Genomic DNA, 12,361 nt, shown 5'->3' with positions numbered 1-12,361 from the left:
GTACCCCAACACTCAATTTTCCACAGGATTTTATATTTACAGACTAATGTGAGCCATATGTTGGAAGAAGGGCTGAGTATATAAGGCCGTGATATGACAGATGTCAGTTCTAGCGTGGGTAGGGTTACCACCTTTACACCAGGGGTGCACAACTCAAGTATGTACCTGGGCTAGAGGTGATGTTGGCCAAAGCTAGGAAGCTTTGAGTGGTATGCCAATGCTGGGGAATATAAAGCACCATGCCAAATTTTTTGCCATAGATTGAGAGGAGGAAAGGGTGAGAGAGAGAGACAGGGAAGGAGGGTGAGAGAGAGAGACAGGAAAAGAGGGTAATTGGTGAAATCTGGGGCTGTCATAGTTGTCAATTTCACTGCTCTAGCTGAAGTTTTCTGGGCACTGTGCTTTGAGCCAGCTAGGGGGGCTGTCACCTGGGCAACTTGCAGGCAGCTGCCGCCTGGCTGCCAGCCCAGGAGGTGGGCGACTGCCACCTACTCCGAGCTGGGGCAGAGGAGGCTTCCGTGCTGACTGGGACCCAGGAATGTGGGCAGGCAGCTGCTGCCCGTCTTCAAGCCGGGGTGCTCGAGGCTGTTCCTTGGCTCGGAACCGGGGCGCGGGTGGCTGCCACCCAGCTGCGAGCCCAGCTCGCGAGATGCAGGAGGCTGCCACGAGGCTCCCACCTGGGAGCTGGGACCTGGTAGGAAGCAGGGGACTGCCGTGCACCTTCCCCAAAAGTGGATGGCTGCCGCCTGCCTCCCAGCTGGGACCAGGTGGCTGCAGCTTGGGTTCCTGGGACTGTAACAGCTGCCACCCGCCTCCCAACTGGGAGCTGGGACCGGGTGGGAAGCAGGTTGTTGCCGCCCGGTTTCCCCAGAAGTCGGCAGCTGCCCCCGGCCTCCCCTTCACTCTGTTTTTCCCCCAAGTACCCCCTGCCTGTGTCTCGCATACCCCTGGGGGTATGCATACCACAGGTTGAGAAACTATGAACTAGAGCATATTGAGTGTTATAGGTCATGTTACGGCATTCAGGATGTGAGCAAATGACTCAGCTATTGCTAGGATTCCTGCTCATTGATGGTAATCACCAGCATACTTATTATTTTTGTGTTATGCTATCGTTTAACTTATTAGGTTGCCTTTGGGAAATTACGGCTAGTATATGTTGGAGAGTTATGAGGTTAACTCTGCCAGGAAATGAGAGCACAAAGAGGGGCAGGGCCACTTTGCCATCAAAAAGAACAGCAGAAAGCCACAAAATGATCAGAGTGATCAATGTCACTTGTCAGGAAACACATTTCTCACATACTGAAGCAGCACCACAATGCAAAAATGACAATGAAATCTCATGCCTAGAGTGGACTGATTTAATCAAAGTGATTTAAATCACTGATTTTAACCATTATTTAAATCAGCAACCAGGAAACCTTAATTTAAATAATGTAATTATGTTTTGCATTTGGACTTTGTGGCCAATGGCTGGCTTCCCCCTAGTGGATCTCGTGCTTCGCTCCCATTGGGGGGGCCAGGAAGGTGCCCGTCACCCCGTCTTCCCTGGGGGAGGGGGCGAGGGACCCAGACCCACCTGCTCCTCCAGGCCCCAGCCCAGGGGCCCTATAATCAGCTCTGTACTTTGAAGCCACAGTCTCTTCCCCTGGGCTACTTTCCCCCCTCTCTCAGTCTTTCTGGCCTCTCCGGCCCTATGTCCTTGCCGCCCCTTCCTGGGCTCAGTACCTCCTTTTGGGGTTCCTCTGCTCTCCCCCACTTCACTTCTCCGATCTGCTGCTTCGCTCTGCACAGCACAATACCTCTGCTTCCTCTAACTTGTGCCCTGTGTGTTTGGGGCAGAGCCCTTTTATGGAGCCCCTGGCTGATCCCTAATTGGCCGCAGCTGGCTCCTAATTGCTCCCTTGTGATTCCAGTTAGGCTGCAGGGAATAAAGCCCTGATCATCCTGGGGCTGATATACCTCCCCTCGTGTATTCTCCTGCCACCCTCCGCCCTTGATATATCACAACATTTTAGTTATTTTCCCAAAGAAAAGCTGATTCTCATTAGTTAGTAACATTAAAACATGTTGATTTGCAACTAAACATAGTTTTTACAATAAATTTGGTACTAGTTTTTGCTAATCAGGGCAATAAACTATATGTATACACATTTATTTAAGCAACTATATAGTTTAGCATGTTATTAATAGAACCTGATGAATGATGCATTTCATATTTATTAGATGATTAATTTTTCACTTGGGATTTCTGTCATGCTGTGTTCAGGGGGGAAAAAAAACGAATTCAATTAAAAATGCCAAAAACAGAATTTTCATTTTTATTTAATTAATTAAATAAAATTAACTTAAATATGCTGGACATATTGAAAAAAGTTATGTTTATCAAAACATGTTTTGCATTTAAAACTAACGGATTTATTAAACAAAGGAATAGTTTAATATTAAACTATTATCTGAAGTTTGGGAATTGAAGACACTGCTTCTGCTCACCATGTCATTCAAGATTTTAGAACGAGTAGATCTCATCTTCTCACGTCTAGTTTTTATTCATAGATTGGAAGAGGAAAACAAGCTTTCCTGATTTTTCAACTCCCAATCCATTTTTTAATTGAATGAACTAGTCGTTGAACTGAATGAAATGAAATGAAGGAAATATTTTTTCTATACCTGCAGCAGAGGCTACTGCTGTCAAAAGCTGGTTTAGCTCTTCAACACCTCTGGTTCCAGGGGCTCAGCCGATGGCTTCCACCAGTTCAGCAGTTTGATTTTCTTTAAAACTTTGACAGCAAACCTGCACTGCTTAATTTTTTTAAATTTTAATTTAAATTACATTATTTTTAATATATTATTGTAAATTTACGCTTTAATATAAATTGTCAATTTCAAATTCAGTTTTAAGGAGGTGTATTTTTCAAAAACAAAAACGCATGTAATTTACATTTTAAAAAATGTAAGTAAAAACATTTTTTTTTTAAATTTCTTTTTAAAAGTCATTGATTTTTATCCACTCTGTTCATGACCAAGATTACTTTGTAGCATCCTAATACTCCATTCAGCACAATATTTCCTCCCCTTCTCTCTGTCTGATCAAAGAGATGGTGCTTTTCTTTCTTGTCCACCTACTCTTGCGAGATAGGGGCAAATGAAAGGTTTCTCCTCTTTCCCTCCTTCCTGTCACCTTGAATAAACAGTGAGAGAGCTCTGGGTCATATGCTTAGAACACTATGTCTATGCTGCCTCTTGTGTCCAGCCATGGGGAGACCTGCTCCTGTTTATCAGTGCTTTACTTGGTCTGCATGAGAACAAGCAGAAGAAGCACTCCAATCAAAGCTTTGCATTCAGTGAGAGTCACAGCAGTGCTTTAAAGAGCCACATGCAACTCTAGAGTCATGAGGCTAAAGTACCACTAAGCTAATGACTCTGAACAAATAAAGCTTGCTTTGTAATTTTGTATCAATACACCTTTGGAGCCATCATAGTTCAACAAATACTACATGTTTTTAAATGGTTTTTAAATTTATATTTACATAACAAGTGTGGCAAACAGCCGACTCCACCCTAATGGGTCTCACGCTTCTGTTGCTTGTAGTGAGACAGGGCATCTCCAGTCACCCTGTCTTCCCCAAGGAGGGGGTAGGGACCCGGGCCCACCCACTCCTCCGGGTCCCAGCCCAGGGGTCCTATGAGAAGCAGCTATGTGCTGCTGGCACCGTGTTCCCAACTGCAAATTCTCTTCCCCTGGGCTAATTTTCAACCTCCTTCTGGCTTCTTGAGCCTGGTACCTTCCTCCAGTCCGCTCCTCCACAGAATCTCTGCACTCTGGTCTGCTCCTCCTCACAACTCAGCACTCCTATAACATGATACAGCACAGCACTCCTGCTCCTCTCAGCTCCTGCCCTGTCTGTTTGGGTCAGAGGGTTTTTATGGAGCACCTGGCTGGTCCCTAATTGGCCTCAGCTGCTCCTAATTGCCCCTAACTACTCTCAGCTAAACTGCAGGGAACAGAGCCCCCAGCATTCTGAGGCTTACATATCTCCCTTCAATCACTTTTCTACAGTCTTCTGCCTTCGCTATATCACACAAGCAACAATATTCATAGCATTTGCTGTAGATAGCACTTTTTATTTTATAAGTGCTGAACAATCAGTTAAATATCCAACAGGGAAGGAAAGTTATCTTCATTTTAAAAAGATGGCAAGAGAAAGAGGTCTAATGACATGACTTCAGTGCCTGATGCCTTGCCCTGGTTGGCTCAGTGATGGTCACATGATAAACACCTAGCCATGGGGATATAGAGTCAGACAAGACTAGACAGAAAAGAGCAATTCTTGTAACTGATTAATAAAGTGGAGAATCCCAGCTTTCCAGTGGATAACAAGTATTGATTTTAGCTCTAAAGAGTCACAAGATAATGGACTTCTAAACTGTCACTGGTCCTCAAGTCTAACAGTACCTTTTGGGGGCTAGTCCAGCACTGAATGTAGCATGTCCCAGACCTCAGGTCAGTGTAATTTTCATTCCCTGAAAATGCTCTTCCCCCCACAATGCACACGTCATTTTATCTGAACACACTGGTGAGAATAGTTAAAAATCCCCAGAAAATATTTAAATCATTAATATTCATCAGGTGTTGATTTTACCTTTTGATGGCCGTGTAAAGTCATATTGCTCTCTATTCTGCAAATATATGTTGATGAGTGGAAGAAAGATGTCCATATTTTTCCTTAGGTACTTTCCAGTTGCACAATTCAGACACCACAGCTCAAATTGCAGCAGATGAGTCCTACAATGCTGGAGCAGTAAAGCCACAATGGCAAGGGATGTTTCAGTCATGTGGTTAAGGCAGGAAATGTGTACATCTACACCAACTGCATGGGCAAAGAGGGGCTCTCGAGACAGAGCATGCAGAAAGACTTTTTCGAGATCCTCACTGGTTGATGTTGACAGCAGAGTCCCCATCCCTTTAATGTGCTCTGTTGATAATAGCAGCTCTCCTTGAACAGTCTGTCTTTGGTAGCTTTCTGTGAGAAGCTGCACCAGCATCTTCCCGTAGAAGCTCAAATGTTTCTCTTTTTTAGAGGAATTTTCAGATTTTTGAATGATCAGGCTTGCCTCAGGAAGCTGGAGCATGGTTAGCGTGACTTCTTTTAACTGAGCCGCATCCATATAGACATGTAACTGCTGCAGAGCCTCCAACTGCTGGGACTTTTTGGGAGATACCTTGTTCTTTTCTTTTTTTCCAGCATGTAACTCGTTCAAGATGCTTTTAGTGATGGCTTCAAAATACTTAGACAGCATATCTATGTGCTTCATATTTTGCAAAATTGGTGCACTCACTTTCAGCAACTGAAGGATGCCATTATTTAGATGAGCTGACAGAAGCTTCACCATGACAGGGTTTAGGCTGTGTTGGGGAAGAGAATGCTGTTCTAAAGCCAAGAACCAGGTCTCCAATGTAGGATGTCTGAAGATTAATGTAAGCATGTCTTCTAGCATCTGCAATATACACAGTTATAAGAAGATCACAAAATAGATAATTTTAAATCATTTATCTGCTTCTACCCACAGTACATATTTACTGAAACCTCAAAACCTGCAGTTTTGGACATTAAATTGTCTATTAACTGGCAAAAGACAAAAAGAATAATGAAATATAGGTACACACAATTATGTTTGTCTCAGTGCTTATGGTATGGTAAAAAGCTTTTATTCTGTGGTTTTAAAAAAAGATTCAGACTTTTCTAAACATCTCCAATTTGCCCTCATTTCTATCCTGCTGCTTCTGGGGTAAAGACATCTGACGAAGTGGGTTACAGCCCACGAAAGCTTATTCCTGCAGAAATTAAATTTGTTAGTCTTTAAAGTGCTACAGGACTCTCGTTGTTTTTGGGGTAAAGACAAACGCTTTCTCCATTTGTTCATTCAGACAAGCTTGATTGAATCTTTCAATCTCTGTGGCAGAATTTTACACAGACATTAGAATAACTTAATCCTAAATCAAGAGTTTTTCATGTGAGGGAGAAGACAACACTTTATCTATTACAATCACAAAACATAATTTTGTACATTTCCATGTGTTTAATTACATTCCCAAAGGAGATATCACAGGTTTTATCAACTAAATACAGGGCATTCTAATCTTCTTGAATCCAGGAATCAGGTAAAACTAAAACAATGGGGAAACTTCACCCCTCCCCCCATAAAACGTGGTTAATGGGGTTTCGTGCAACAGTCTAAGCAAGGAATGGAGAAATAGCATTCACTCTTCCAATAAGCACGTGGGCTGCAGATCTGCAGTGCAGTCCTTTCCACAGCCACTAGTGGAGGCTGCTGCCTGGCCACACCGTGTAGTAGTTTAGAGACACTGGATGTATGTGCTCATAGATCCACTGATCCCTCCTCCACACCTCCGTCAATGGCACACCTCTGCACTGATCTATCTGTGCCAGATGCAAAGACCTCTCTGTGGCACACTATGTATGAAGTCCACGCTCCATGTGGCAACAACCCACCTGCATCCTTCCCATCACCCTGGAGAAAACTGCAGCAGTGCTCCCATAGCATGCGGGTCTTGCACAGGCCTTCAACAAGTGATTGCATGTTTCCCTATCTGACAGGCATCTTCTTTAATCCTAATTAAACAACCTAATACAACTAAATACCAGAAAGAACCACCCGCCCCCCCATTCCACATCAGATTGTAGCATTCACTGAAGCCCCCTTTCTTTCTTCAGCCTCTATCACACTGTGTGTATCAGTAAGAATACAGGTCAGCTCATGCTCCATGCTAAAGGTCAATTTCAATTATCTATGACAATTAGTCAATATAGTTTACACCTGAGAGCCATTTGTCTCATGCAGACTGTTTTGCCTCGGTAAACAGTTCTGCAAAACTGATGAGAGACTTCCTAAAGACCAATTACACTGTGCTGACTAATATGACAGCATTCATTGTGAGTGTACTGAGGGGTTTAGATTTAGGCCAGGCAGGATCAGATTTGTATCCGTAATTATCACAAAGAGTTGATTTCACCATACACACAGAAATTGACAAAAAATATTTCCATTGTTAATAACAGAAATTTACAGATAAGCAAAGTAAAAAAAAAAATACTGCTTGCGAACTTCTTAGAGTCCGATTTGAAGGTATTGCTTTGTATATTTTGACATGTGACGTTCACAATTTGTGTTTTAAGGATTATAAAGCTTTAACTTTTTGAATGTCAATGTCTACTGTCATTTAATAATTACTGTATGACACCCCTCCTCCATAATTTTGCACAATTGTGAAAATTTAAATCAATAAAAATTGAAAAAAATTCTTTAAAATAAATATTGATATTATCCATCAAAATTATAATAAAATAGAAATTGAATTCTGCCACGCCTGTTTATACCTTGTCATTTGCAAACTCCATTGTGGCCACAGACTCTAAATCCATAAAGAGATCAGATTCAGTTTGGGCCCCTTCTTGTTTTTTCTGGTTGCACAACTCCATCTGATCACATCGCCACAACAAGCTGCTGAGCAGGTCCATGTAGAGACCAAGAAGGTGAGGACCAGAACTTTTACTGAGCTGTGAAAATAAACACATTGGAGGATGAGAAGAAAAGTGGAAGAGGCTGGGAAGAAAACTTTGCAAGAACAACAGCATTAAATTAACATCTTCTTAGACTGTAAGCTCTTTGGGGCAGGGACCATGTACAATGGTTCCCACAATAGGGGCCTAACACAATCTTCATGGATTTCAAGGACAGAAGAATCATCAGATCATCCAGTCTGCTTCCAACATAACACAGGTCAAAGAACTGAATCACAATTAAAGCATATCCTCCAGACAGGCAACTAGTTTTGATATAAAGACAAGAGATGGAAAGAAAGCTGCAATTAATTCGCAGTACATAAGACATACACACTTTAGTAAAGAATCCTATTGTAAAGGCAGTCAGTCTCAACAACTTGGGATATAATCATGCACTTGTTTACAATCTGGGCCAGATTCTTCAGCTACTCCTGAACTTCAATGAGGGTTGTGCCTAGGGAGAGGATACACAACCAAACTGCATTTACACCACTTAAATTTACTGTGCTTAAAACCCAATGTTAAGAGATCATATTCCTTACGCTGCCAAAGTTCTCCACTGTGGTTTTTAGGTATAGCAGCACGTGCTTTACTGCTAGCAAAAGCTGCTGAAATTGGAGCTGGGAAGCTGTCTCTCTCAGCTTTGCCTGGACACCATCTTCCAACAGGACAACGCCACCTCTCTCAAAGGCTTTCTTCAGCAAGGAGGCAAACGAAGAATCTGGTGGCAGTATGAGCTCCCTGCTTATGCATTCAGTTTGTTTAAGCTGTATAAAACAGAAGTAATAAAGAGAGGGGGAAAAAAAGTCAGAATGAGTATTTCAAACTCTTAGGCCAAACTGCTCTGGCCTAGGATGGGGCAATTCCCATTGAAATAAGACACGCAACAAAAGCACAGAACCATGCTATTCGGGCCCGATCTTGCAACCGCAGTGCATTGTGCAATACTGATGTATTGTTATCAGAATGCCCCACATATGATCTCTGGCTGGCTGAGGGAGCAATGCTGCAGCTACTATGGTGGATGGCCTGTGTGCTCCTAACCCTCTCCCATCTAGCCCTTCACAACCTCAATCACCACCGCACCAGCCATTCTGGTTGGGAGGACACGGGGAGCACCCACAACCATTCTCCTCCTTGCCCTTGCTCCTTATCCACCTGCCTCCCCATCTGGAGAAGGGACACTCATGTCTACTACTGCCTTCTCAAAAAGGAATCTTAAATAATTAAACTTAATTACAAATTACAATTATAAACATTACTCATTTACCCCTGTATTACAACAAAAATAAATAATAAATCAATTTAAAAAGCAAAATGCAAAAATATGTTTTTAGCAGGATCTGAACTTGCACCACCCTGACATTCCTCTGGCACCACATGTCTGCCTGGAATTGTAGGCACTCCCTTCACAGGGTCTTGGCTGACATGCTCATGTCATGATAGGAGCTGCAAAGATGCTCTCGCTGAGGTAGAAAAATTACCCAATGGTTAGGGCATTAGCTTAGGACCCTAGAGATCTGGCTTTATATACCTGCTCCACCAAAGACTTCCTGTGTGACTGGCAACTCCCTTAGTTTCTCTGTGCCTCAATTCCCCATCTGTAAAATGGACAGTTCCCTTCCTTCCAGGGGTCTTGTGAGAATAAATACATTAAAGATTGTGAAGTGCTCAGATACTACTGAAATAGGGGCCACATAAGTCCCATAGGTAGATAATGAGGTGGCTATTGTCAAGGTATTATAGCCAATTCCTGATTGATTTATTTTTTTAAATTCAGGCCACTGATGCATGTAAGTAACTTTCCTGCCACTTGCTAAACATGATTCTGCCTATAAATCATTGCTGCAAGTTGATAAGAAGTTGCTGCTAATGTGAAAGTATTTAAGGATTCAATTAACAGTTCAACCCTGGACCAGCTAAAAAGTATTTGCACCTCATTTAAAAATCTCTAATACCCTTGAATCCAGCAAAACTTCTGCAACACCATAGAAAATGGGGATACCTAAACTGGGATTCAGAAGATAAAAGCCAAGATGTACTGCACAGTGAAAATGAAAGCTTTCTACAATCTACTAGTCTTTTAGCAACCCTAAATCCAGCAATCAAATGATTTTATGCATCCCTTACCAAGGTTTCCTTAGCTTGCTGTGGTATCCAGAGACTATAGTATTGGTTAAATTCACAGAGCTGAGGATACTGAGATGCATTCAGTGACAGGAGTTCTTTATCGAAGAGCTGAAACATCAGACAGAGGGCCAGGGGATCTCTCTGAGTGTGCAAGAGATCAGTACAAACAGCAACAAGATACTCTAGTATACATCCTCCTACAAAACCAAAAAACAGGTTTGGGTTAGAGGTTCATTCACTCACTGGATAAAGTACACACACTAATTCTAGCCACACCATAATTCTCATCCTCCTGACCTGAGCAGTATTTAGACAGCAATAATTTTGAGACTACAGCATGAGATTTTCACAAGTGCCTAAGGAGCCCAAACCCCACTGAATGCCAAATGGATTTATGCTCCTAATTCCTTGAGGGACTTGTGAAAACCTCACAGACTGTAGTTCTTAGTAAGGTAAATGGAGTGCCAGATTACCTTCAGGCTTGCTGCTATGTCCCACCCCTGGGACAAAACTACCTGCTTTCATGGTGTTCTATTATATCTGATTTTGGCAGGCCATTGACCCCAGCACAGCTGCACATAGAAGCAGGCATAATCTGCACGGAGGAATGCAGATCAGAGGGGAAGTTGTGCACAAATACGCAGATCTCAGCCCATAAGTCACTCTGGACGTCCCACCCTGCATGCTACTCAATGATTAACCATGTGCAGGACCTGGAGAGTGCCAGTTTTGTGGGTTGGGGATATAGGGAGAGAATCCTGCTCTGTGCACAACAACTGTACCCAATAACTACCCATCTTGACTCCCTGTTTCCTCACGTTTATGGCAAAGTTAGTCAGAATTTATACCTAAAACTTCTAACTCTTTGACGTTTCATACAAACAAAAGCATCTCTACCGTAAGTCTACCATTTAACCAAATTTTGCCAAGTTCTGTCCTAAAATTATACCCAGTGCAACCTTAATAAATTCAAGTCCAAGCAGTGTTTAGGTCATTTTGTCATTTATGGTCCCAACACACCCAAAAAGCTAACGCCAATCAAGGATTAAAATGGAAGTTTTCTTTAGAAAAATTGTTAATTTCCTCCCCCATGGGTCCAACTCTCCAGTACCAATTAACTTATTTCAATAGAAAAGTTGCCCACTATTTGTTCAACCAAACACAATCCTTTACACTATTCAGCTCTATTTCACTTAAGAATTCCTTTTCCCAGTCATGGCTATTGTAACACAGTCATCACTAAGCACCAACAGGGTGCTTTTTAGAATGTGAACTTGCAGAATTCTTCCCCCAAATGAGCTTTTTCTGAAGCGGTGGGAGGGGGCAGCAAATGGGGGAGGGAGTTGTGGGAGCAGGGAGGTTTGGTTTTCTACATTTTCCATAAAGCTACAAATTAATGTGAGCAATATTGATTCCTACACGGCTACACTGCATAAAAGGACAGGAACTCCAGGAGATTCCTCTGGCTGAATTTTGTACATGTTCTTTCCTCAGGAGCAAGAGAGGAAAGCATGAACTCCTCCCTCACAAAAGAAATGGAATAAAGATTTATGCCGCAAGAACCGTGGGGGCCTCTCAAGCCAGGGAACTTTGCCTTTGCCCTGGTTCCCAGCCCCTAGTCAGCAGAGTTGTGCTTACAGGGGGTCCTTTCTCTGGCTCTCTCCCCATCCATTGCTGTGGGTTCCAAGGCATCAAGAGGAAAAGTGGCCTCTTTAATACTGAAATGACCAAGGTAGCTTTCCCACAAGAGTTCCACAGAGTTGGTGGTAGTGGGACTAATGTGGAAATCATCCTAATCATCCTCATGCTGCCCACTTTGCTCAGGTTCTGAACACCAGACATCTTCCTTAGGGTCAGAAGAGGGTAGAGGCACTTCGCACCCTTTAATGCTTCTCTGAGCTATGATCCCTTGGATCTGTGTTCCCTCCACTTGTAAAAGCACAATATGGCTCATTGATTTTCATACACAATAACCAAAGTAACCATTGCATGAGAATGATAAAACATTCTTCGCTTCCACATACAGTATGAATCTTTTAACTATTCTCAAGGACATATATAAACACAATAAGTACCCATTTCATTTTCAGCCTGAAGCAACATCTTATTCCTGGCTTCTAATGCTGCAGGGACAACAGCACTGAATGGAAACGTATGTGGAATCATGTGTTCATTTAAAGTGAATCCAATTTCTTCATCTAGGCCTTCGCTGCCCTCCACAAGGACATCAACCATATCCAGGACATCTAGTTACAAATGAAAAAACGTCAGGGTTCTGATTTCAAGCAGATACTACTTTTAGGATGCAAGTAAACAAGAAATAAGAGGACATTTAAAGGCATGGGTAATTCAAGAGAAAAAAAGGGAACATCCAATATTAGTGTTGTATGCAGGTGAAAGGGAACAATTTAATACAGGTTTGGAATACAATGACCAAGGGATAATAAGATGTCTCTTTGAATATACACTAACAGTATGAATCAGAAAAAAATTGAAAGATACGTATGTCTGGCTCGTAATGATGGCAAAATAGATGGTACTCATAGCATGTTTACATTGGGGCTGCTTTTCAAACTGATGCTCCATTAAGAGAAGTATGGAGAAAGGAGAAATGATACCACCTGCAGCAGATGAAGACATTGCAC

General features: G+C 42.4%; 1 protein-coding gene across 2 annotated transcripts in view; it reads right to left on the bottom strand.

The window, feature by feature from the left end:
- The window catches only part of URB1 (URB1 ribosome biogenesis homolog), an 85,012-nt gene that overhangs the window by 39,092 nt on the left and 33,559 nt on the right, over positions 1-12,361 (bottom strand). For both annotated transcript variants that reach the window (XR_010923152.1, XM_067565610.1), the window contains exons 18-22: positions 11,792-11,962; positions 9,717-9,913; positions 8,129-8,353; positions 7,401-7,580; positions 4,644-5,499 (exon numbers count right to left, since the gene is read on the bottom strand). Coding sequence is in view for 1 of the 2 variants with exons in the window: in XM_067565610.1 (XP_067421711.1) it covers positions 4,644-5,499; positions 7,401-7,580; positions 8,129-8,353; positions 9,717-9,913; positions 11,792-11,962 (1,629 nt within the window). In the remaining variant the exon portion in view is untranslated. The remainder of the gene's footprint in view (positions 1-4,643; positions 5,500-7,400; positions 7,581-8,128; positions 8,354-9,716; positions 9,914-11,791; positions 11,963-12,361) is intronic.

The sequence above is a fragment of the Emydura macquarii genome, unplaced genomic scaffold (genome assembly GCF_026122565.2).
Source record: "Emydura macquarii macquarii isolate MOO-44397 ecotype Brisbane River unplaced genomic scaffold, CSIRO-AGI_Emac_v2 contig_2681, whole genome shotgun sequence".
Taxonomy (NCBI): domain Eukaryota; kingdom Metazoa; phylum Chordata; order Testudines; family Chelidae; genus Emydura; species Emydura macquarii.
The sequence above is the reverse complement of the archived record's forward strand: the minus strand, read 5'-3'. Positions and strand labels throughout refer to the sequence as shown.